The 26,411-nt window shown below is 54.9% G+C and overlaps 2 protein-coding genes across 2 annotated transcripts in view; one reads left to right on the forward strand and one right to left on the reverse strand.

The window, feature by feature from the left end:
- DOCK1 (dedicator of cytokinesis 1) overlaps positions 1 to 26,411 on the forward strand; it is a 288,779-nt gene that overhangs the window by 126,994 nt on the left and 135,374 nt on the right.
- INSYN2A (inhibitory synaptic factor 2A) lies at positions 953 to 24,745 on the reverse strand. The gene is made up of 3 exons (XM_070432090.1): positions 23,586 to 24,745; positions 11,515 to 11,586; positions 953 to 3,457 (listed from the first exon to the last, which is right to left on the reverse strand). Exons 1-3 carry the CDS (start codon positions 24,743 to 24,745, stop codon positions 3,274 to 3,276), a joined length of 1,416 nt encoding a protein of 471 aa, XP_070288191.1. The 3' UTR covers positions 953 to 3,273.

Here is a 26,411-nt window from a genome sequence, read left to right on the forward strand (position 1 = left end):
TCCAGTGGCTGAGAGCAGGGGACCTCGGGGGCACCAGCGTGAGGGCTGACTCGCAGGTATTAGAGACAGTGACTGGCTGCTGTGCGTGTCCTGGCTGCTGGGGTGGTTCTCTGGGACTCAGCCTGTTTGCACGGAGGTTACACTCACCCCCTGCCTTTCCCCAGTGGGAGCCCCGTCTTAGCCACAGGGCTCCCCACCCTCGTGCCTGCAGAGACCAGGAAAGGGGGCGTCTGCCCTCCTGGGTGTCCAGGTGGGACTCACGCTTGGCAAAGGGCTCAGCACTGGGCTAGTCTCCATGGAAAGGTGGGCTGCTCAGCCCCCCTGAGGCATCAGAATTCCATCAGGGAGGAAGGTGGCTGGTCCCCTGGCCTGGGGCCTGAGAGATGATAAGCTGGAGAGATGCTGTCTGCTGGCCGTGGCATAGGGCCGTGGCAGGACACCGAGTCCCATTGTCTGCGAGCTCCTTCCAGAACCAAGTACAGTGGGGCCTTGACTTACGTTACGAGTGTCCCGACTAACGAGTTTTTCGAGATACAAGCCGTCTCTCGGCCGATTTTTTGCTTTGAGTTGCGAGCTAAAATTCGGGTTACGAGCCAGCTTCAGATACCCCACCGCTAGTTGGCACAGCGAATGTCACAGTGAACGCCACAACGTCAGCCCAGCATCACGTGTCTCACTCGTTCACTTTTTGATTTGACATACAAGTAATTTGAATTACGAGCTCCATCACAGAACAAATTAAACTCGTAAGTCAAGGCCCCACTGTATCTGCCAGACATCCTGCTGGGGGGTCGCACCTCCTAATGGTCTCTCTCTCTCTCTCTCTCTCAGCCCCGATGAAGTTCTTTCCTTTGTCATTATTTTCTTAGATTGACTTCTATTTTCCCAAGTTACCGCGACCACGCGAAATAAGTTAAATAGCCACACAGAACATTACCTTTCTTTTTTTTTATTTAAAAACTAATAAAGAACTTAGTGACAAGTATAATAATTTAGTCTCTATACGTAATGCCATGGGAACATCTATATAGGAAGGAACACGACTGTTAACCTTGTTTTTTGTATCAAAGTTTTGACTTGAATCTTTCTAAGAGACGCATCATGTTAGTGACACATTGTGATTAAACTACGAAATGCCTTTGGAGATATTTTTTTTACTATTCCAAAGAAGGTGCTATTTTTAAATAGGAGTGAGCATATCTTCAGTCTCCTTCAGACTCCGCACATTTCATTTGTCGTTGTTTTGAACCTAGACTGCTCTCCCCAGGGACCTCGCTTTGTTTGCGAGGGCGGTGCGGGCGGATTTATCGGGCTCGTTAGAAAGCCGCGCCTCCCCTCGCTTCCGGTCACCCAGAGCTGGGGGTGCTCGGGGCACAGGAGAGACAACGTGTCACGAACATTTTAAACGTCAGTGAAAAACAGTATAAAAGACATGAAACACGTGTTTTCCATTCCATGTCTCCGTGACACAGTCGCTCTTCCTTCGTGGTTCGGGACCCTCCGCTGCGTCCTTCTTTCGAACAAAAATAGCTCCCTGTCCCGCTGACCGACCTCCAAGGATTCGCGTCCCTTGTGCGGCGTTTCCACGGAAGATGTGTGTTTTCTTGCAATTAAAGCGGACGGCTAAGGGCCGGCGGGAGGAACTCCTGAAGGATGGCTGCCTGCGTGGTTTCAGGTTCTGATCTGAGGGCTGACCACCGAGAGGTCCCTGTAGAACGGACACCCCGGGACAGAAGCAGACTCGCTGCTGGGTCAGGAGGAAAACGCAAGGCAAGGAGCAGCTCTCCTTCCGGCGATGCCCGATGCCGGTGGCGGCCCTGCCCGGGGGCACCGCTCCTTCCCGGCACCTGATCCGCGACGTGTGCATGTCGGCGGTAGCTTAGATGTCAGACGGTGGGACAGAAACTCGAAGACTAGGTTTTCTCGTATGTTCACAAACTATTCAAAATTTAATTTGTACGGAAAAAAAAAGACAAAAGGAGATCCCTACTTCTTCTTCATGTGAAAAGCAAAAAAAAACACTGATAGACAAAGTCATTCAATAGACCAGGGGGTTTTGATTTCTATCAAAAGATACTTGCAAAGGAATGAGTGAAAAAATAAAGGAACTCAGATTTGTATTGCAATGTGTAATCAAAAGAGACCTCTGTCCTGGCTTATTGAAAAAATACCTAGAAACATCTGATTCACAGCTTCCCGCTAGGCATTTCAGGGCATACAGGTTACGACTAGGTTAGGTATAGGCGGTCCTATGCGGGTGACAGTAGCAGCTGAACTAAACACACTGTTGCTCTCTGAGGCGGTCAGGCCTCCCCATTGTTACAACAGATTGTACCAGACGCCTGCCTGTGCCCTGAGGAACCATGTCTGCGAGATTGATTCACAGAGACGCTTCCCGGCGGCAGAGAACACCCGGAACTTACTGATGACCGTGTTATCCATTGTGTAGCTCTACGTGGGTTCTCGAATTCTCGCCGGAATTCAGCATTTGGCCTTTGGGTATCAAAAGATTAAAAACGAGATCTCAGAAAGCTCAGTGTCCAGTAGCTCTCTGGCCCGGTCACCTCCAGCGGCGACAGGCCTGACCTGACGCTGGGGGGCCCTGGCGGCTGGCCGTCGGGAAGTGAGCAGTAAACATGGCGCAGGTGTGGCGATGTGGGGGGATGCTGAGTGTCAGGGGTCAGAGACACCCCGAGATGGGGTCGCTTGGCTTAGCGCTACAGCACGTGAAGGCAGATACACATAGAGTCCCCCATATGAGAGATGAGTCACGGTCTCCGACCACTTGAAAAAATTGTGCTTTCTCCAGAATTGGATGTGCTGAAAACCGCCCCCGCCCCTGCGTAGTTGCAAAATGAAAGGTAAAAAAATGAAGTCTGTTGCAAACATAAGGCTTGCTTTTCTCTCTCTCCGTCTTTAAAATGAAGGCTTGGAAGTCGTGATGGGTTTCAGCTGTGCACAGGGGCCAGCCTGCCGACCGCAGGCTGACGGTCACACTCCGAGAGCCGGGCGGGGGCAGCGTCGCTACTTGTCCCCTTTGCCTTAAGTTTTGTTCAGGGTTTCACGTCCCACATCCGAGGACGGCGAGGATCCGCCGGCAAGCGGCGGCAGGACCCCCTCGCTGTCGGTGGTCCGTTAGTACGAAGGCCTTTTTGGTAAACAGGGGGGCGCCCGCGGCGGCAGGGTTCCCTGGGTCCTCTTCGTTTCGGAAAAGGACGGGCTGAACCCCCGTGGGCTCTAAAAACGGCCTGTCGACTCCAGACACCACGAGTGTTAAAGGAACCAGAGTTTCCACCTCCCGTGCTTTTTAGATTCCGTTTTGGATTTTTGCTTGGGCGTCGAGGAGTGCGTCTCCTGAGAGTAAGGCGGAGGGGCAACCTGAGATTCCTCAAAGGGGTGGAGGTTCCTCAGAACCGGCTGGAGTTTGTCCTCCTGCTGCTTAAAGTCGAGCTCCACGCTGGAAAGGAGAGAGAGGAATGGCTTTAGTGCTTGGTCTTTCCCATAGAAAGGCCCCCCTAGTGACACGACTCGGGGGCATCCTGCCAGGGCAGCGATCATTCCTACCGTGTTTATACCGTCAGCCTAGGGCTCCATAGTAAGCAGTTGGGTGCAGTGTATTCTATGTCATTGTCAGCTACACTTGACTCTTGAGCAACTTGGGGGTTAAAAGTACCGATCTCCCTAGCAGTTGGCAATCTCTGTATAGCTTTTTTTAAATTGTATTTTTTTTTTTTTACTGGAGGCCCAATGCACGAAATTTGTGCAAAGGGCTTGGCCCCCACCGCCACCGCGGCCGCCTCTGTCTCGGCCCCCCCGCCACCGCGGCTTCGTCCGGAAGGATGTCCGGTCTAATTAGCATATTATGTTTTTATTATTATAGATTGATTTCAGAGAAGAAGGGAGAGGAAGGGGGAGATAGAAACTCAAGGATGAGAGAGAATCATTGATTGGCTGCCCCTGTACGTCCCTCAATGGGGATTGAGACCACAACCCTGACCGGGAATTGAACCGTGACCTCCTGGTTCACACGTCAGTGCTCAACCACTGAACCATGCTGGCTGGTCTGTGTATAACTTTTGACTCCCCAAGACCTTAACTACTAATAGCCTACTGTTGAACGGAAGCCATACAGATAACATAGTTGCTTTACGTGTATTTTGTGGGTTACATGTATAATATACTGTATTCTTACAATCAAGTAAGCTAGAGAAAGGGAAATGTTATCAAGAACATCATAAGGAAGAGAAAAATACACTCATGGTATTTATTGAAAAAAAAAAAATCTGCTTGTAAGTTCAAACCTGTGTTGTTCAGGGTCGATTGTATTTCAAATAGATTTCTTTTCCTAGAAAAATAACTGATTTTCTTTCACTCTGAACCTCTGAGGTGCCAACACACACAGCTGGCGTCAAGTACGTCCAGTCCTGCATAACGGCGTCTCAGTCAAGGACGGCCGCACGTGGGACGGTGGTCCAGAGGGTGAAGGCCGAGCTGACCCCTCTTGTTGCCTAGTGACGCCATAGCCATCACAGCAAGCAGGTACCCAGGTGTTTGTGGGGATGTGGTGTCGGCACCCCTGCCCAGCCCGTCATATAAAAGTGCACCCCACACAGTTATGTACACGATACTTGATAATGGCCATGAGCGACCACGTGGCTTTGCTGGCTTATGCTTTGCTGCGCTAGACGTTTCATCAACGCTTTAGAGCAGTGGTTCTCAACCTTCCTATTGCCGCGACCCTTAAATACAGTTCCTCATGTTGTGGTGACCCTCAACCATAAAATTATTTTCGTTGCTACTTCATAACTGTAATGTTGCTTCAGTTATGAATCGTCATGTAAATATCTGATATGCAGGATGCATTTTCATTGTTACAAATTGAACATAATTAAAGCATAGTGATTAATCACAAAAACAATATGTAATTATATATGTGTTTTCCGATGGTCTTAGGCGACACCTGTGAGGGGCGTTCAACCCCCCAAAGGGGTTGCGACCCACAGGTTGAGATCCGCTGCTTTAGAGGGTTCTTCCTACTCATGAAAAGTGTTGTCTGTGGGAAGCAGCGTGTGACGCCGGCAGCAGCCTCGTGTGCACCGCGCCTCTGGTTGCATCCTCTCCTCTTGTCCCTGATTTAACCTCGTGGCGGTCGGTACAGTGACATGCTGTGCAGGCGTGGAGCCCGGGAGCCATGGGCCAGGCCATGTCGCCCAGGTGTGCAGGAGGGGTACCAGCCAGGTTTGTATAAGCGCACTACCATGTTCGCACAACGGAGTTGCCCACAGACACGCTTCTCGCACGGACCCCCGTGGGTACGTGGTGCGTGGCTGTAACGCGCTGGAATGGAGAACGTGGCGTCGGAGTAACCCTTTGGCTCCTCCGTGGACTGCATGTGGGATAAATAGGTCACTGAAGGTCTGCATGTTCAGGAGGCCTCTCAGCACACATGTGCCAGGTGCGAGCTCTGTTCTGGGCCACTTTCGCAAGGTCACGGAAACCGTTTCTCACCTGAATCAGTCGGCGAATGAAAGGCCTTGGTTCCGTTCGCTTGTAAAGTCCGAGCTGCCTGAAGACCAAGGACCCGAGATGCCGACGTGGGCGAAGGTGGCGTGTTCATCCCGCCAACACCTTGGAACGTTACAGTTACTGAAGGCAGTTTTTCGGGCAAAAACTGTACCTCTCTGTGGTGTACTGAGTGTTTGCTGAAAAGTAACCCCAAATTGTCATGGCATCGCCAAAGCCATCGTGTGCACGCATGCAGCGCCGTGGGAGGACAGCCGTGGTGATGCGTGTGAGAGCAGGATCAGAGAGGGCTGTTTTAAGGAGATGCTGTTTCTGAGGAAAGTTCTTCCGAGAATGCATCTTGCCTGGAGTCCTCCCTTCTCTTCTTCATGTCGAAAAGACCAAGGTCGATCCCCTAACCTTCACTAACTCCTTACGGTCCCCTTGGCCTTGGGACCAGACCCCGTGCCCAGTATAATTTTTCTGTAAGGATCCCGCATTGCCGAGCCTGGTGTCCCCTCCGCCCGCCTCCCCTGTGCCCCTGGCATCTTCGAGTCGGACCCTGCGTCACGCCTGCCAGGCCCCGGAGAGCTCCGCTCGGTGCCCCTTCCGTGTGGGGCCTGGATGCCCGGCTAAATGTCAGTAGATTTCAGTAAAGGTTCAGTGACCATGATAACACATGAGCTCCCAGCATTTCATATCCAGTGGAGCCATAACCCATTTATAAACATGAAGCCCTATTGATTTAGAGGTCCATTAATCCTAGACAGATTCTGACATTGTGGAAAGAAACAGCCAAGCTGTGTTACCTGCAGTTCTAATCACAAGCTCGAGACCCATGGAATGGACCATTTTGGGTTTTACGTCCGCCGTTCCATTTTTCTTATTGTCAGAGACTATGTGCTATTACGGAAAAAGTTAAAAATATTGCCAAGAAGTTGATGGCCAGTTGCCCCCTGCTCCTAAGACAAGAAGGAGTGTTTGCCCTCATCCCGAAAGGCCTGAGTTCTGCTGCTGTTTACAGGGGGTAGAGGTAGACTTCACGGACTTATGTCCTGCTCACCTGGATCACGTGACAATGGACATAGCTCCTCACCTGGATCACATGACAGTGAACATAGTTCCTCACCTGGATCACGTGACAGGGGACATAGGTCCTCATCTGGATCACATGACAATGGACATAGCTCCTCACCTGGATCACGTGACAATGGACATAGTTCCTCACCTGGATCACGTGACAATGGACATAGTTCCTCACCTGGATCACGTGACAGTGGACATAGCTCCTCACCTGGATCACGTGACAGTGGACATAGCTCCTCACCTGGATCACGTGACAGTGGACATAGCTCCTCACCTGGATCACGTGACAGTGGACATAGCTCCTCACCTGGATCATGTGACAGTGGACATAGCTCCTCACCTGGATCATGTGACAGTGGGCATATGCTCTAAGGACAGTAGTGAAAGGTGCGAATCTCAGAACGTGCTGCATTCAAGAGGACAGCCCTCAGGTCCTTTATCCCCTAGAAACACGGGATCTGTCCTGTTGACATTGGGGAGTACAGGGGGCTCCTCTAAGCACCTTATCCTCCTTAGGGCTTAGTTTCCTTCACTTCAAGGGATATAATCATTACTGCCCCGACTGTCTCCCTGAATTAGGTAAAGGTCCCTCACCCCTCCATCTCCCCAAAAATAAAAGTCGGTGAAAAAGTTTTCTAAACTGTCACATGGAATTCAAACCTTATTTTCTCCTTCTTATCAGCTGCCCATCAATTCTGCAGTGAGAAAAGGAGCTGGCAGCGATCAGGGTAATGCCTAAGGGGGGTTCTTCACGGATATTTAACAAGAAACAGAACCTCGCTGCCGCGTCCGTGTCCGATACGGCACCACGGGCAAGAAGTGATTTTCCCGGGGCGCTTGGTGAACATTGAAAGCGTGTCCCCCACATCCTAACCACGGCAGGAGCCCCGCGCGGGTGCGATCATTAGGCTCCCTGGCCAGCACGACGGCTCTGGGTGCCTGTAATTATCGAATTCCCATTAAGTAACTACACTGGGAATCCCGTTATTAACCAATTTATCACACCGCGGAGCCATGTAATCACAGAGAAATCTAATCTGAGCCCTTGTTAACGGAAGGACTGGACTTTATCTATCGAGTTGATTCCTATTGGCACTTCTCCATTACAAGAGGCTGCAGCCCGAGCGGTGAGTCCTGGAGGGGCGCGGGGGGCGGGAGGGGAGTGCCTGCAGTGGGGCAGCCAGGCCAGCCGGGCCCTACGCCCCTCCCCTGCCTAACAGGGCAGGTTACCAGAGGCACCGTCATAAACCCTGAGACTCCCACAAACTCTTGCTCCTCCCTCACAGCTGGGCCGCATGTCACCCTTCTTCCCTGGGTGTCTGCACCATCACCACGCTGCACCCCCTCCGTCCTGTCCCAACTCCTCCCCGCAGGGCCCTTGCACGGTTCACTGTAGCGCGCCGTCTCCCGCTGCACCGTGACCTTTTTCTCAGGCCGGCATGGGCTCCTGGAGGGGCAGTCACCGCGGCTCCTGTCACTAAGGGTAGGAGTTCTCACTCTTCACAGGGAGATCTTACATTCTGGTGAAGATCCTGTATAATGAGCCGGAATCTGCATGATTTTGATCTTTTCCTTCTTGCTTCCATTCGGTCTAAAATTGAGGCGAGCAGAGGCCTTTCCCATAGGAATGTCAGCCCTGAATTCCAGCCACTTGTTAGTGGCATTATTTTATGGCCTCGTCTGTCCACAGCAGAAGGCGGGGCTGGGGGACGATGCTGTGTTATCACTGATGGGGAGATGCTGAAACACTGTCCTGAAGGGGAGCCCTGACCCTGCAGGCACTCTCTGCCCCACCCCCACCCCCGGGAAGCCCTGCTCCTGGGCTGACCCGGGGTCCTCCCGCTCAGCTCCCTGCAGCTCCTGAAGATGCATGTCACCAACTGCATAGTCCCGAGGGTACACGTGATACAAAGGTCCCTGTGCATAATTCTGGCCTGTTCCCGTGTGCTGGGCACTCGAGGTTCTCCAGAACTCGGGCCGGTGGCTGGTGGGAGGGAGTCGCCCAGGAGGTCGGCTGAGCCGGTTCTGAATAGTAACCACTCCAGGGTAATTCCCGAGAAAGAGAAATCCCTGCTCTCCGCAGGCTGTGAAGTCGCCTTTTATGTATGTTCCTCCTGGATTTAGAGCCAAATGTATTCAGATGTCTCCGGCTACACTGCAGAGTGTCCTAATAAACTCTTTCTCCATCTCGCACGGAATGGTAAATGGGTGTGGGCTCGCCACGTGCTCCGAGCCTTCTCGGGGAACCCGGGGCTCAGGTCTGCTCTGTGTCTCAGTGTTAGCTCCCAGAGCAGCAAAAGGTGAACCCCGAGGACATGTGTGAGCGCCCTGTTCCTCCCTGATCTCCTGATGGCCTAATGTCGTGAGGTGTTTATGTCAGGGACATCCCTTCACTCTGGACTCAGTTCCCTTCCACACTGTGGAGATAGTGAAAAAAGTCCTACCCACCACACTTCTGTGACCCCTTGCTGTCTCGGGGGAGATCGTTTGCATTTTGTAGTTCTTTTTTCATTATTTTTTTTTTAAATTATTGATTTGGGAGAGGCAGAGAGAGATAGAAACATCAGTGATGGGAGAGAATCGTGGATCAGCTGCCTCCTGCACGCCCCACACGGGGGATGGAGCCCACAACCCTGGCATGTGCCCTGACCGGGAATCGAACTGTGACCTCCTGGTTCCTAGGTCGGTGCTCAATGACTGAGCCACGCCGGCCGGGCTGTTTTGTAGGTCTTGACACAGGAAACCTGCCCGCCCAGGTGCTGGCTTTCCCGGCCCCTTTGTGAACAGCGAGAACCAAAGCGGCAGAGGGCGTGGCGTGGTGGGCGCGGGCTGCCAGGAGCCCTCCATGCCCGGCTCTCCCTAGACCTTAACCCGGGGATGGTTCCCAAGGCAGCTCTCAGCCTCAGCTCCGCCCAGGTACTGGCCCGAGGGCTGTGTGGCCGAGTCCTGAGCCTTCTAAGTTGCAGGCAGCATCTCCTCCTCCACCTCCCCATGCCCAGAGCACCTGCCCCGTGTGACACCTGAACGTGTCTCCCTCCAGCCTGGCCCGGGGCCCCCAGTGGGCAGAGCCTCCCACTGGGACAGCTTCTGCCAGAAGGAGTGGGCTCGTGTGCCACTGGGGCTCACGTCTCCCTATGGGTGCTGCCCCCTGCGCCACCGAGGCCCCGGGGAGCGGCGCTGCTTCTAAAGGACCTGGTGGGCCCTTCTGGGCGGTGCTGCCCCCACTGGTGACGCGCCTGAGTCAAAGGCCGTGGGAGTCGAGCTCCCGCCATGTCTAAGCCACTCACTCCCTGTCCCCGTCTCTCCCTTTTGGTGAGAACAGGGTCACTTTGGAGATCTGTCTAGAAGGTGGCTTTGGGGGCAGGTGGGAATTCCTTTAGGTTTCAGGCAGATGACTGCACAGTTGGAAGTGTTCTTGGTAACTTGGCAAGTCAACTGGAATTGTTCTTCCGGCTTCATTTTTAAACATGAACTAAATCACAGGTCTTACATGTCTTGCTTTTTGAAAACACATTTCCAGAAAGAAAAACCAAAATGACAGGAACCTCTGAGGGCTGTGGCCATGTCTCGAAACCCTACATTATTGCCCAAACCTGCCCTGGCTTTGCCTGCTGGAAGTTTCTTGCCGATGTGAGGAACCGAAGCGAACTTCAAAGGCAAAGACACGGTGACCAGCTGGGGGGCTCCAGACGGGGGATTACGCCCCGGACACACGCCCTGTGAGCTCCCAGGAGACACACTGCACGCTGAGCAGCCTGGGTCGCCCGTGGGTTCCTGGCACACCCAGAGCCTTTGGCCTGTACCCGCTGAAGGGCTCACACTGCTGTGGTCCAGCCCCAGCAGGTCCAGGGGTCCCCAAAGGTGAGGACGGAGATGGCGAAGAAGGAATGACATGGAGACAGCGTTCAGTTAATCAGCAGCCTAGCCAGGATCTCTAGCCAGGATCTCCAGCCAAAGTTCTGGTTAGGACCTCCAGCCAAGTTCTGGTGTGGTTCTGTTGCCATGTTCTCTCACTAGGTTCTCCAGCCAGGTTCGGTCACCGGGTTCCATAGCCAGGTTCTCCAGCCAGGTTCTCTAGCCAGGTTTTCCTGTCATGTTCTGTCTAGGTTCTCCAGCCAAGTTCTGTAGCCAGGTTCTGTCCAGGATCTTTTGCCATGTTCTCTTGCTAGGTTCTGTCTCTAGGTTCTGTGTCGAGGTTCTGTCTAGGATCTCCAGCCAAGTCCTGTCTCTAGGTTCTGTGTGTAGGTTCCAACCTCTGTTGTCTTGTTACATCTGTATTTATACCAGTTGATTTTAATCCTATCAATTTCTATAGCAAAGGTTAGGGCATTTCTTATCTCCATTCCAGGGAGTAAAGATTATGTAGCTTAACTACCCGCCTGGCACTTAATTAAGGGGTTTTATTCCCTCCCTAACTTCAGGGAAAAATTCCTACCTGGGGAAACAACCTTTCTCGGAGAGGTGACTTTGGTTAAAACACATAGCGCCAAGAAGGGGAGCAAACATATTAAGAATAGTATGCCATATACGCCAGGTCCCTTGAAACATATGCTGTGCAGATGTTTCTTCTCTGCAGCGACTGTGTCAAGCAGCAAGGATGGACCGGCTTCTGGCATCACACCCATAGCTTCCCTCAGCACGCAGTGCAGGGCTCCTGACTACTGATCCCAAGGGAGCAGCCATCAAACTCCTACCAATTTGTGAAACCGCTAAGACCCACGCGCGAGATACGAGATACATGAGTTCAAGCTCTCCCTGGTCCCGTGACCACACACCTGGGGTTGCGGGGGTAGAAGTGCTGAATTAGGGTTGGGTAATGCCCTTTCTCTCCTGACCGCTGTCACCCTCCCAGCACGGGGACCCCTGCATCTGTGGGCAAGCGTCATCGTCGCTCATATACAAGGGGGCGAGGAGACGTGAACGTACCTGTAGATGATGCACGCGCTGTTCCTGCACGTGTCACAGTTAGCTGTGTCCTGCCCAGTCCGGTAGGAGAGCCTGCAAGGTGAGAACAGGAGAGGTTAGAGGTGGGGCTGTGTCGCCGTCCCAGTGCCCACACTCCTCACGGCGCTGGGTGATGCACGCGTGTCCCGTCTCGCTCCTGTCTCTGTTGCTGCACCCCACGCCGCAGCCCCAGCTAAGACGGTGTTTCAATTACATTCGGAATGTGAACGCAAGCTGCCGATGAAGCAAATAATCTGGTTTTGTTATGAGCAGAGGGAGATCGGGATGTTTCCGCGCGGCTTTGTATGTATGGTATTAGCAGGAAACCCGGAGGGAAAACCAGCTCCCCGTATGCTGCCCAGAGAGCCGTTTCTGCCCCCCAACCCCGTGGGGCAAGTTTCCATTTGTGGGGCCACTCGGCAGTGAAACAGTGCGCATGGCTTTCCGTCCGCACGGCCGTCAGCGTGTTCCCCCGCGCTGTGCAAGCCTCTGCACACACCCTGGAGTCCGACTTGGAACCGAAGCCTGTTTCCCTCGTTACATTTCGTGTTACACAAACACTTGGCCAAGGGTTTTCCCCTCGACGCCCCAGTGTCTCCGTGAGCTTGGGACGAGGGACCACATTCTGCTCAGCGCGTGGCTGTCCTTGTCTGTGACCCCTTCTGGTTGAGCCAGAAGCGGTGGTGGTCTGTGGCGGCATTTATGTTGACCTTGACCTTCATCCACCGTCACTTCCCTTTGGGGGCACCTTCGGGACCCGCCCGGGGCCTCTCTCTCTGCCCCGGACTTTGGCAGGACAGGAAGAGGGACGAGCCTGTGCGTGACACCTTCCCTTTTCCTTCACCAGCCCCCGTCCCTACACGCCTCCCCCCTTCCCAACAAGCCCCGCCCCCCCCCCTTCACATTCCCACCAGACCTGACGGTATTTCCAGGACCCCGTTATCATGATCTTGGCTTGGAGAGACCTTTCGGTATGGGCCTCAGGGTTAGTTTGGACCTTTCTGTTGTGAAGAGGATTCAAATGTTTGGAGTCCGTAGTAGTTTGTGGACAGGGAGGTCAGTGAGAGATTAACTTGGGAGTAAAGTTTCAAGTGTCGCCTCCTGTCCTGTGGTTCCGTCCCAGACTGCCTCCGGCACGGTGGGCCTGCTACACTTTATTCAGCAGGAGGGCGCCCTCCCCCGAGGACGTACCCTCTGCAGCCCATTGGCTCGGCGCCTCGATGATCCACCTAATTGTCCTTGGAGCTTCCAAGCTGGAGGGTTGGCTTCGCTGGTCATTTTATGGTCACGTTCATCACTGTGTTGTAGCATCTGAGTGGATGTGTTCTCCGGATAGAGACCAAACAGGGGAGTCGTTGCTACAGGACGGGGAGCACAAATGTGGATTTCCCCTGGTTTTAGCTTCTCACTTGGAAGCAAGCCATAAAGCCAGGACTTGGAATGATTATCTTTCTAGATCACCTTTGTCATCCAGAGGCGCAAACAGGTGGGTCTCCAGGGCCAGCAGGGCCGGCGCTGTCTGTGGCAGCAAGTGTGGAAAGCGAGCTGGGGTTATTGGTGTGAAAGCTGCCGGGGTAGAAAGTCGCCATCAAAAATCATGATGTTCAGTCTTGCAAGTGAATGGCTCCCTTGGCCAATCTCTCTTCCCTTCTGACTTGAGAATCTCGTTAGCGCACAGGTTCGTCATCTGGGGCCCACCTCCATGCCCGGCACGCCCCGGCGTTCGCTTAATATTAATATGACCAAATGAGACGGTCTTTGTGCTCTCAGACTGACGTTCGGAAAGAGACAGATCTAATGAGAAACATTCCAACTGCGTGCGGAAAGCAAATGAAAAGTATAAATTGTGAAAAGCTCCGGTCCTCGTTGGTTCCCGTTAGGAACCCCTTTGGGCCCCAGTGAGAAGCGTGCTCTGGGGAAATGTGGATTTTTAATGCGTCGATCTTTGTAGCGCCCGCCCTTTATTGCGCCGTGACTGTAATTTGCCATTCGTCATGACTTCCTGGTCTTAGCAATGCCTGTAACTTGAAGAAAACAACCTTCAGCACCAAGGACAGTGCCGAGAGCCCCAGTTCACCCTAACAGGACTTTTTTGTTTCCTTCATTCTTGTCCTCCCACCCTCACCACCCCCACCCCACTCGCCATCCCTCCAGGGCACCGTTCCCACCAAGGACCCATCTGGGACCCTGAACCTCTCCTCGCGGGACGCCCTTGGGTCACTCACTGGTCTTGGGGGCCTTCACCGGAAGGTGGAGGGACTGGGGTGAGCTCTGGAATGACGAGAGGGACGCGCATGGAGATGGGGTTATCCCCATATGCTGCAGCAGGAGGCGCTGCACCAGCTGATTTTACTACGCAGTTTCAGTCAAGTTTGAAGGTCACTTCCACTCCTGCGGGGGAGGGAGGCAGACTTCTTCAGGAGCTCTGGCTCCTCTTCAATGAAAGTACGTGTTTGGGAGACAGCCTGGGCTGCGGAGCTCTAGCCTGGGCTTCCCCATTCTAATAAAACGTCGGGGCTCCCCCCTGAAAATCCTCTTCTCGCATCCCTGGGGCCTGTGATGTTGGATTCAGAGAAACCCTCTGCTCTCCATGCGCACCCCCAGGGTCTTGGCGTTCGGGCCCTGCTGAGTTTCTGCTCTTGTAAACAACATGGTGATTCTTGGCAAGTGTAGAGTCCCCAGCAAACGGCACCTGGGACAAGGGTAAAATTGAGGCGTGCTCCTGTAACCGTGGGCTTCAAAACATGGGGTACCGAGACCAGGGGCGCCGCCGCTCCGAATTCACGCAAAGGCGAGCGTTAGGCCGCAGCGCGAGGCGGGGGCTGCCGGCGGGAGCGGCTCTGCTCAGGGAGGGGGCCATGCGCCTGTTTAATTCATGCCCTTCATCCTGATGCGCTTGTTCTCTCCGCGTCCTCGCTGGTGCCAGAGACCGGCTGTTCCTTCCGCAGCCTCGCCCGGGTCGCGTGCCAGCTGCCCTGTCCTGATAACTGAGCCATCATTTATTTCAGCCTCTTCAAGGGCTTTTTCACGTAATGGGCTCAACGCAGCATTAATTACAGGCATAAAGTGGCACCACTCCTGTTGTTGGGAGGAATTAAACGTCAAAACGTAGACATAGCTGTTTTCCGTGACCCCTCCCAGGGGTTGAGCAACTCCGTCTCCCCCCCCGCCCCCCGTCCCCCCAGCTGTAGTTTGGGCTGGTTCCCGAGTCTGGGTTCTCACTAGGAATTTGCCAGCTTGTGCCCTGGAAGTGTGGTCTCTTTAGCACCAGCTCCTCAGTAGCGAGTGCGTGTAGGCTCTCCCCATACATCCGTGCACATGTGACGGCTCATCTGTCCCATGCACCATTCATGACGGGGTTTGGGGAACCTCTGAGCTCACCTTGTTAAAACAATCAGACATCGATTTTCCTAACAAACTCAAGGTCATCGATTGGTCAATGGAAGGCAGTACTGGCGCTCCCTGGTGAGAGTATGGCCGTCCCATCTCCCGGGCGCCGACTGGAGGCGTCTTCAGCTGGTGGCGGCGGACCCTCTGTGTCAGGCTCAGCAGCTCTGTGTCCCTTAGTGGCCGGGGGTCCCCACGCAGACAAAGCGATTTGTTTGTTTTAACTGAGGTGGTGTTTTGAGGAACAAAGTAACAGTGACCCCCCCTTTGGGGTGCTAGTCCTGGGGAGGTGTCAGGGAAGGTTTGGGGAGGCACAGAGTGATGAATGCGAGAGCAAGTGACAGCTAAACCAGGAGGCCGAGGAGCCTTGGTCTGACCTTTGTTCCCCAGATAAAACGTGTATTTTGTGCAGAACCTTGAATAGGGCAGAGCCGTGCCTGCCTTCGCCTCGCAGTATAGTAATCGCTGAGGTGTTTGCTTGTAGAGAAATGTAACCAGCCGTCACGATCGTTTCCTGCCGGGCCTGGCTTCTCTTCCGTCTCTCTGCCTGCAGGTGGGCGGTCAGGCGATAGAGCCAGTCCCTGAACCACTGGTCCCCGATCCCTCCGGGATCTCCGGTCGGAGGCAGAGCTCTCACTGAGATTGAAACACGTCAGCACGCCTTGTTCCCCCGTCACCCGGGACTCCTCCTGGTTCTGAAGGTGCATAAAGTAGTTGTCCCTTAGGTGACCCCATAAGGGAGACCTATTCGTGGAACCTGTGTTGGAGGGAGTCCCTCTAGGAACATGACTTAGATTTTATAGTGCTCTCCGAGTTGCAATGCAGCCGAAAAAAATCGGGGGGCTGGCCTGGGAACCCCAACACCACCTATAACTTCGGCTTATTGGAAAGTGTGCTGAGGTCCAAACAAATTACTTACAAATGATGCGCCCAGCACCTCACCCCAGCATCTCACCCCCAGCACCTCACCCCAGCACCTCACCCCAGCACCTCATCCCAGCACCTCACCCCCAGCACCGGTCTCCTGAGCTCTGCCTCCCCTCTGGCCCCGCTCCCCTCCCTGCCCGCTCCACTCCGCGCTCCACAGGCCTCAGTGACGTGACGAGAAGACAGACTGTGTCATTACCAGGGCGTAGATATGACCACTGTCAGCAGGGCATGCAGATTCGGAAGGAGATGAGCCTGCTATTAGGGCAGGACTCTGTGCTTAGCACAGTCATGTTTCCTGATATAAAATCAATAGGTAAGACCCGGGGCGACAGCCGGCATCACTTTGCGCGTGGCCGGCCGGTTGTATCACAGCGGGCAAAGCTTCCACTTCCTTCGTCCGCTCCGAAACCAAGGCAACTCCAAGTTGCAAAAGGATGACAGGCACGCCAAGTCCCAGAGGCCCCGGGAGTGGCTGCTCGTAAGGAGAAGGACTTGGTGGGGCTGAGCCGAGGCTGCGGCGATGAGCTTGTTTTTTTCCTGGAGGAGAGAGAGGGTTTCAGCTCTAACGTATTGACAGCGAAGGGAATGAGTTTTGGTGGCACTGGCTGCCCAGCGAGGAGGGAAAGAGGCCGGGGAGCGTCCCACATGGAAGCGGGCGCTCCTCCCAGGGCCGGGTTTTCCGTCAGCTCCGACTGTCACCTGCGGGCCGCTCGCAGAGCTTTTAATGTGACAGCGTCACTGTGCCACCGGTCCCATGGGAAGCATCACAGAGGCTGCTATCCGATTGATCCTTGCTTCTGAGGGGCTTTCTTTTGAGCAGCTTAGTTAACACGTTTCAATCAGGACTTTGTCCCAAAAGCCTGACTTTGCGTTTGTTTTTTCAACAATTGTCTCCGAGCTCTTGTAGCTGAAGAAGAAACTGTTTCGATGTTGGCGTCATCGTTTACAAAATTGTGTTCAATGGCGACACTTTTTAAACACACACACACATATATATATATATTTATTGATTTCACAGAGGAAGGCAGACGGAGATGTAGAAACATCAATGATGAGACAGAATCATGGATGGGCTGCCTCCTGCACCCCCCACACTGGGGATGGAACCCAAAACCGGGGCCTGTTCCCTGACCGAGAATTGAACCCTGACCTCCTGGTTCATAGGTCGACGCTCAACCACTGAGCCACCTCAGCCAGGCACCAATGGTGACACTTTAATCTGGGGAGATAACCAATTGCTGTAACCAATGAAACATCAATAGAAAAACGTTTACTCCATTTTTAGTCAAAATATGCCCGTCGTCAGAGCATCATTGCCTAGGAAATGATGATCCAAATTTGAATATACTTTCAACTATGACCTTTCAGATCACGGGTGCTTATTTTCATGTTGCGTGGGGAATGGTCCTTCAACTTGCTCACGTGACCGTGGACGTGCACTTGAAGTCAGAGCCAACGGTGCAGGTGGCACTGGATGAGCACCACATGGCAGACAGTACGGCGGGGCCCGGGGGTGGCGACCCAGGCAGGCTGCTCACAGGCAGGCTTTGTCCTGAGCCCTCAGGTCCCTGTGCTTCAAGGTCAATGTCCTTGCTTTTCCTGAAATCCTTCCCACGAGGACTCCTTAGGAACAGGCGTTATTTCTGGATCCCGTCCAGTGGGGCTTTCTGGGTCTCCAGCCCTGGGCATCGGCTTACTCCAGAACATGTTTGCCTGGACGGCACCAGGTCTGGGGTGCGGGGGCCTCGTTGTCCCTTCCAGCGGAGGAGGAGCCCAGACCTGCAGTGACCCCTGAAGGGCCCGCTTTTGAATTCTCTACACACACCAGCGCGCCCGTTTCCTGAGAAGGGGAGCAAGGGAGCCTGGGCCTGATGGGAATTCTCTCCCCGTTTCTCACCCACCTTTCGACTTCGGGGAACGGCACTTGGCGTATCCTTTCGTTTCCTTGTGGAGATCCTTCCCACCTGGCCGCGTGTTGTGAGGATGAAATAAGACGGTGCAGAATGGCTGGCATGTGGGGGGCTGAGGAGAAGGGAGCTTTGTAGGTGCTCAGCCCAGAGCCACATTTCCCAGGCCGTGTCCCCCAGATCCGCTGGGAATGATAAACTGTGCAGAGCTCAGTGGAAACTGCACAGGATTTTAAATAGCATTGAAAACTAGAACCTGCATTTCATCCCTTTAAAAAAAAACACCTGAATTCTAGGACACAAATGCATAAATTCCGTAATCGCTCGTGTCATGCCTGGCGTCGCTCATTCCCCGGCAGATGGGCGTCCGCTCTGTTTACCTGCCGACCTCAGAGGCTGGGGAGGCGTTTGGAATCGGCACTGGCATTCTGCGGGCGAGATTATTTAAATTATATTTCCGAGCGTGTGTGATCCTACATGGAGCCCAAAGCAAGAATGTGGAACGTGGTTTATAGTCTGAGCAAGATATTGGCTTCATTTTTCACATTAAAAGTGGGAAGGCTATTATTTTTCAGGAACTTAAAAAATAGTGTTTACAAAGTTATACAAACACCAGCTACGGAGAAGACTCCCCGTGGCCCTGTGCATGAAGGGAAGAAAATGCTAGAAAGAATAGGATGCGGGCTTCCATTTCAAAGGCATCAGAAATGACAACACACACTTGGACTTTAGAAATGGAATATGTTATCACCGATTTACCAAAGTCATCCGTTGCAGCAGAAAAAGAAGAAAAGGACAGAGGCCAACCCTGGCATGGATGGTGGTGGAAGGATGAGGAATGGGCGAGGGGTGGAGAGAACAAGGAACAGAGCTGTGGGATCGGATCGCTGTGCATTTATTGATGGACATCTGTAGCAAGGGCTCCTTCCTCCCTCTCTCTCTCTCTCTCTCTCTCTCTCTCTCTCTCTGTGTGTGTGTGTGTAAACCTTTGTGAGTGTTCTCAGGCAGTGGCTGAAGTTATGATTTCTCAGACATCTCTGAAAATGTGTCTTTAGAGCAGAAAGAACCCTGAGGTGCCTCCTCTCAGGGGGGCCGTGCTCTGTAACATGGGAACACCAGCTCAGGGAGGCTGGGCCAGGGTGAGCCGCGTCCAACCCATGTGTCCTGGCTCCACACCAGCGGCTCTGTCCGTGACAACAAAGAAACCTGTCCTGTACCTTTCTCTGAAAACGAGTACAAAGCTCAACGCCTCCGTTCTGTGATCCTCAACCCCTCCCAACCCTCGGGAATAAAGCAGCCTCTATCCTGAAGCAAGACCAAGCCTCTGAAGGTACTCAGCGTGCTTAGCCTCCCGCATGAACACTTGGCAGGAACACAGTAACTAGGAAGTAACAAAGTAACAACTAGGAAGTAACAAAGTAACAATAACTAGGAAGTAATAAAGTAACAACTAGGAAGTAACAAAGTAACAATAACTAGGAAGTAACAAAGTAACAATAACTAGGAAGTAACAAAGTAACAATAACTAGGAAGTAACAAAGTAACAAGGAAGGAAGCACGGTGGTCCTGGACCGAGCGCCCTGTCTACTGCGTTTCATTCCATCTCCACAGAAGCCTGGGAGGCAGGCACTCTGAGCTCTTTTACGGAGTGAGAGGCTGAGGTCCCAGAGGTGAGTAACCCTGCCCAGCACAGTTAGCAGCGGAGGCTGGACAGAATGGCCGACTCGGAGCTGAGCCCCATCCTTCCACTCGGCTCCCCTCCTCCATCTCACTGGGCACCTGGACAAGCTAGTGCCCAGGAGCAGCCGCAGCGGCCGGCTGGAAGGTTGTCAGCTGTGTGGGTTATAGCAAATGTGCAGAGATACAGACACGGCTGCATCTCGAACATCAGGAATGGGGCTCAGAGAGGGAGGGGGAGGGATGGAGCTCAGCTGGCAGGGCAGGACCCTCTTGCTTCTAATCCCACCGCCAGGCTGCTGTCTCCTTGCTGCTCACTGGCCTGCTTCTCTGAGCTGCATCGAGCCAGATGCCGGAGAAGCAGCCTTGCAGAGAAGGCCCCTGGGGCCGTAGGCAGCACCAGGAGGCGAGTGAGAGACTAACGTCACCCCCACCCCTCTCGGAAATCCGGCTGCCCCAGCTAACCCGGGGGAAACTGGGATCTGAATTAAGGGGGCAGGTTTTGGCGAGAGTGACCCGATCGTCCTTGAACAGGGTGCCCAGTCCTCGGAGGGGGCCCTGGCGAGCTCCCTGGCGGACCCTCACGCCCGAACCCCGGCGACGGCGTCTCTCTCTGCCTTGGCTGCTGCTGGGATACATTTTCAATGTTGACGCTTCTGCTCTCTGACTTAAACAGATTCCACTGTCCCCTCTGCTGCCTCCGGAGCGGTGGTGCAGCCTTGATTCCGCGTGGGCGTGGGAATCGGGTGATGAGGTCTGAGGACCACCTGCCTCTGCGTGGTCGGTCACGGAGAACTCGAGGCAAAGCAGGTGGTCATTTCTGTCCACCCAGTGGCCGTTCCTCGGTGGAAGCAAGTCCCTTCGCACACACGTGACGCTGGGAGGTCTGGACCAGTGATGGCGAACCTTTTGAGCTCGGCGTGTCAGCATTTTGAAAAACCCTAACTTAACTCTGGTGCCGTGTCACATATAGAATTTTTTTGATATTTGCAACCATAGTAAAACAAAGACTTATATTTTTGATATTTATTTTATATATTTAAATGCCATTTAACAAAGAAAAATCAACCAAAAAAATGAGTTCGAGTGTCACCTCTGACACGCGTGTCATAGGTTAGCCATCACTGACCTAGACCTTGCTCGTGTGTCACAGGGTAACGTCATATACATCTCACTCATCTAAACTGCAACCACCCCCCCCCCCCGAGGTTCAGGTCAAGATTTCATCTCTGCCCATGTGGCCCGTTTAGGGCCACCGCGTGGCCAGGGTTCTGCTGAGCCCCCCTCCCCCCCGTCCCCAGCCATCGAACCCGTCACACACTAACGCGTGGGATGCGGAGCGAAGAGCCCTCTCCCGCCGAGTGCCACGTCCCCGTTGCGGTGAGCGGCCCCGTGAGCACGAGGCCTGCAGCCTGGGGTCTCCGTCTCCTGCCCAGCAACCCACCGCTGCTGAAGGGGGCGGGGGGGGGGGGGGGGCAGTGACAGCGGCCGCAGGACTTGGTTGGGCTTTTAAACTCAGTGCCCGTTTGCGTGGTTGGCAGCCTGCAATGACTCTGTTAGTGGCTTATGTTGGTGGCCTCCGTGACCCTGAGCTTCCTGGGAAGAGACACGCCGGGAAGCAAGCAGGGCCGTTCCTGGCAGTCCCGCCAGCGGAGCGTTGGGAGCTCCCCGCGCTGTGCCTGAAGGGAGTGATTTTCGTGAATTGCCTGGACACTTTACAAGGGGCTAAAAGGCAGGTTTTTGAATACTGTCCACCTCTGCCCACGTACGGAGTGCGTGCCCTGGAGCGCCAGGTGAGGGAAGGCCCTTCCCTCAGTGCCGTGGCGGCCTGTCCCTGCCAGGAGCGCCTCACCATCCCTCTGTGATGGGGTGGGCACTGGCCTGAGATGGACACCCTCCCGGCTGAGCCGCTCGGAGCTCTACACCAGTCATGAGATTCCTGCCGCGGCCTCTCATGCAAAATAACTTGGAAGCTCCTCCAAGTGGCCGTGCGTGAGGTGCCCCTGCTCAGAGCAGGCACTGCTGCAGTGAGCGGTCCCCCAGCCCAGCCTGGCGGTCTGCACAGCCCACTCCTGAGGCTGCAGACACCAGCCCCCAGTGAAGAGCAGCTCGCTGCGCTCCGAGCAGCAGGCATTGGCCCACGGCCACCTGCCCAGATCAAAGGCACTGCGTCCCGCTTGAGCATGTGCCCGAGAGCAGAGACCAGGGCCTGCGGGCCTGCTGCAGCTGCTGTGCCCAGTGGATGGGGCAGGATTTCTCACTAGATTCAAAGTCACGGCTCCGAGGGGCACACCAGCTGCCTGTCTCCCTGGGCTGCTCTTAAGGAGGTGAGATTCTGTACCAAGCAGGCCCTCCAGGCTAGGGGAATTGCGGGGGGGGAGGGGAGGGAGGGGGTGAAAGGGGGGAGAGAAATTGATTTTACCCGGCTTCTGAGCCTCCTCCACTCTTATTATAAACTACAGCGTGTTTCCCAAGGAAAACGCCATTGATATTTGAACTTGGCCGTGAAATCCTGCATCGAGTTACATAACGTATGATCATCTACATAAAGTAGAGGGACTTTCCTGTTTTCTACCCTGGGATGCAGCGAAAGCACCAGTTTCCCGGCTCAGATGGACATTCCTGGGGTTCCTCCCACTGAAGTGAGGGTCCTGGAGCGTGCCCCTCACGGCCCATGCTCAGAGGACCGGGATGTCCAATGTGCAGGGCTTTGCGCGCTGGTGGAAATACACCACGGAAATCAGCAGATGCAACCCCCCCCCCCCCCCCCCCCCCCCAACGCCAGCCGCTAAGGAAGCATCAGCCCGTCTCCCTGCCCGACGCCTGGAGAGGGTCCACGAGGAACTCCCTGAGGCTGGTCCTCTCCCACATCCCGACTTGACTTGGAAAGGGGGTGGGAACCTGAGTTTGGACCAGATGAATGGCCTGGGCACTGGGCACGAGGGTCATCTGCCAGGCGGCCTTGGAGTTTGCAACCACCTGCTTTTTTGTTATCCAGGTCCAGAGGGCTCGGAGAAGGAGGAGGAATCGAAGGGTCTTAGGGACAGATGTGGGCCTGTGGCCTACAGCCCGACACGCCCGGGGCCTCTGGCTGGAAATGCGTTTTGCTCTCGCCCAGTGACTGCAAACCCTGCTGTGTAACAGGAGGCGGAACGAGGAGTCGCTCCTTCTGTAGACGGCCCCGCACGAAGCCGGAGAGGCCAGAAGCCCAGGGCAGAACCTGCATCCGGCACCTTGCCCACAGCCTGCCCGCCCCCCACTGCCCCCCCACAGCCTGCCCAGCCAGGCTCAACACTAGCATCCTAGCTTTCACTCATTTGTTTTCAAATTTGCCCAATTTCAAGTTCACAACATGGGAACCAAAGTTCAGCATCTAGCCCAGCTGGCATGGCTCAGTGGGGTCATAGTTCAATTCCTGGTCAGGGCACAGGCCCGGGTTGCAGGCTCAATCCCCAGTGTGGGGCGTGCAGGAGGCAACCGATCCATGATTCTCTCTCCTCATTGATGTTTCTCTCTCCCTCTCTGAAATCAATAAAAACAAACAAACCACAAACCAACAAAGTTCAGCATCTGTTACCAATACCAGGCCGTGTGGCTGTTAATGGTGGTGTTCCCTGTATACCTGGGCGTGCGGGAGGCAGCTCTCTCCCGTCGCACACGGACAGGGCTTGTCTGCGGACGGGGACTGCTTCTCTGGGTGGCAGGGAGGGAAGGAAACGCATAAAACCTGTCCAGGCCTGAATACCAGCGCTATTCCCGTTACTCATATGAGTGAGGCAGCACTTGCTTTCCAAAAGGCCACCTGAAGTCTTTCCTTCCTCTCCTATCCGAAGGGCAGGCAGTGCCCATGTCGAGACCAGCACAGCTGTCCTCCCTCATCACCATCAACCCTTAGCCCTCGGACATAAAGGAGCAGAGCCGTCCGCGCCTCCAGACAGTAAGGGCGGTGTGAAGTGCAGGCGGGCAGCTGGCGGAGAGCTAACCCGCCGCGGTCTAGGAGGAGCGCATGCAGCGGGGCCCGGCGTCGAACCCGCCTGTGCCCGCCGGGCTTGCTCTGTGCGGACTGAGCCTGCCCCCCGTGCGGGCCGGGGCGACAGAGGGGCCCGGGGTGAGGCGTCGGCAGGGCGGTAAGAGGCGAGTGAGGATACGTACCCTTCGCGGTGGGCCTCGCCCTTCTCCAGCTCCTGAATGACCCCCAGGAGCACTTTGATGGTTTCCTGGCTGGAGCTGATCAGGGTCTCCATCACCTGCAGCTGCGCCTTGAGGTCCACCACTTCCGTGGGAGGCACGGTTTGTTGGCATTCTTCACCCCCGGCCGCCCCTGCCGGGCAAGGCTGGTGCTCCCGCCCCGCGGGGACCGGAGGCTGCGGGGCGCGGTCACTACATTCGGGGGACAGGCACTGTGTCGGGGGCGCCTGGAGCCCATTGAGATGGGCGGCCCTGCCCCGCCCCTCGTCCTCCGCCGGGCAGAGGGACCACTGGCTCGTGGCGGCCGAGTTCGACAAGGCGGGCTCGGGGGCCGTGGCACCGGGGGCAGGTGCATAGATGGCAGCCACCTCCGTTTTAAACACCCGGCCCTGGGCCGAGGGAGCGGGCTCCTCCGTGTCCGGTGCGGCCCGGTCCGGTTTGGCTGTCCGGTACCGCTGGTGGGCGGGCTCCTGGGAGGGAGCCCGGGGGGCGTTTTGGAGAGCTCTGCCCGGGCAGCTCTGCCCGCCAGGGTCCCTGCACAGCTCCGCACAGCTGAGCCCCATGGGCTGGACCAGCACGTCCATGTGTTGGTGGGAGCGGAACACCAGGGCGGCCGTCTTCTGCACCCGGCCCGCCGCCCAGGGCACGGCCTCCGCCCCCGGCCCCGCCTCGCTCCTCTCCTTCGCGTCGATGGCAAACCCGTTGTTCTGACTTTTAAAGGCGTCCGCGGCCGGGAGGCCTTTGAGGGTCCCCTTTTTGCGGTCCAGAGGGAACGTCTGGTAGCACTTCCTCAGGTCCGGCGAGGTCTGCACGCCGGTGCTCCGGGTGACGTTGGGGATGGACCGGCGGGCGGGCACCGTCATGTACTTGCGGTAGGCCGCCCGGTAGGACGCGGCCCTGGCCTCTCTCCTCTCGGACGCCGGCCCCGCAGCCAGCTGCGTGTCCCGCTGCTCGATCTGCGCCTCGCAGATGTCCTTGAACCGCACCTGCAGGGCCTTGTTCCGCTTCTTGATCTGCCGGTTGGGGTCCAGGGCGTATTTCATCTCCAGGGCCAGGCCGGCGGCGGGCTCCACGTCGCTCTCTGAGGTTGTGAGTGCGCACTGGCCCGAGTCCTTGCTGACCATGGTTCCTGCAGGCGGAGACATCAACAGAGGTGTCAGTGGGACAGACGGCACCGCACACAGGGCGGCACCGACCGAGGCAGGACCATGCCCGCCTCCTGGTGATTCCTAATTCTTTTTATTTTATTTTTTGTTGTTAATCCTCACCTGAAGATATTTTCTCATTGATTTTTAGAGAGTGGAAGGGAAGGGGAAGAGACAGAGAGAGGAACATCCATATGAGAGAAATACATCGATTGGTTGCCTCAAGCCTGCAACTGAGGTATGTGCCCTCAACCGGATTCAAACCCGGGACCCATCAGTCTGCAGGCCGATGCTCTAGCCACTGAGCCAAACCAGAGCCAAACCAGCTAGAGCTTAATTTATTTTAAATAGATTTTTATTGATTTCAGAGAGTAAGGGAGGGAGATATCAATGATGAGAGAGAATCATTGATCGGTTGCCTCCTGCATACCTCCTACTAGGGATCTAGCCAGCAACCCGGGCATGTGCCCTGACTGGGAATCGAACCCTGACCACTGAGCCATGCCAGCTGGGTTTCCTGGTTATTTTTAAAGAGATGAGGTGGCCCGTGACGGGCCCTGCATCGCCGGCAGGCACAGCTTGAAGTGGTCTGACCCTAACGCCTGCCTCCTCGTCCACGTGGGAGATGCTCGCTTTTCCTTTGATCGAAACGCGGGCTCCCTGTTAGACAAACCCGTTTCACTGTGTTCATCATGAGACCCAGGGACGCGCCGCTCCTGCCTTGCAAATTACCGTTCCCACGCGCACAGCTCCGCTTCCCAGGCAGATGGTCCTCCAAATGCGATTTATCTGGTTTGGGTTTTTACTATTTTTTGAGGGTGACGTGATTAATCTATTACTGGAATGCAAGGGAATTGCTGTTTTCTCTTAAAGGCCTTTTATTGGACTGTCTAGCTCCTGATCAGATAAACGTGGAGAGCCCCACGTTGAGGAACTGAAATAAGTCTATTTACGTTAGCCTTTCGGGACGCCGGGGGAGAGTGGGCCCCCACGTCATGGGGGACCATGAAGGACAAATCGAGGTGCGGCTGGTCCCGGAGGGTTAGCACCAGCCACGAACCAGCGCGGCTTCCCCGAGTCTGCAAAGGCCGCGTTAGCCGCCCTTGCCCCCGCCCCCTTCCCCCCCCACCCCCCATTCCATCCAGAGTGGTATTTGAAAATACTTAAAAAAAAAAGATTCATTCTAGAATCAAGTTTTGTGTTTTGATGACAACCCCTGAAAATGAAAACAATGGTGGTGGTTTCGGTCTTTAAATCCTGAGAGAAAATAAAATCACGAGGCTTTATGCTTGTTCATCATGCAAATTCATCTTGGGCTGAATTATTAAATGCCGCTAAAAAGATGCAGGTGGCCCCGGACTCCTCTCGGGGACACCAGGGGGAAACGCCTTCTCTCGCGCTGGTCGGCAGATCCGCAGCTGTTAGTTGCGTGTGGAAGGACTTTTTTGAGGGATGAGAAGAGAGTTAAGTGTATTGTTTGTGGACTGAGCATTTGCTCCCACCTCCCCGTGTATTCCAGGAGAAGGCCGCGGGAGGATCTGAGGTGTGCAGGGCCCTGGCATCAGAGCCTGGTGCCCCGAGAGGCATGGTCAGGGGCTCAGGGACGTGAGCCCGGAGAGTGGACTAGATCAGGCTCCGGCCGCCC

The sequence above is a fragment of the Myotis yumanensis genome, unplaced genomic scaffold, assembly GCF_028538775.1.
Source record: "Myotis yumanensis isolate MYYU_CA2020_CCGP unplaced genomic scaffold, mMyoYum1.0.hap1 SCAF_13, whole genome shotgun sequence".
In the NCBI taxonomy this organism is placed as follows: domain Eukaryota; kingdom Metazoa; phylum Chordata; class Mammalia; order Chiroptera; family Vespertilionidae; genus Myotis; species Myotis yumanensis.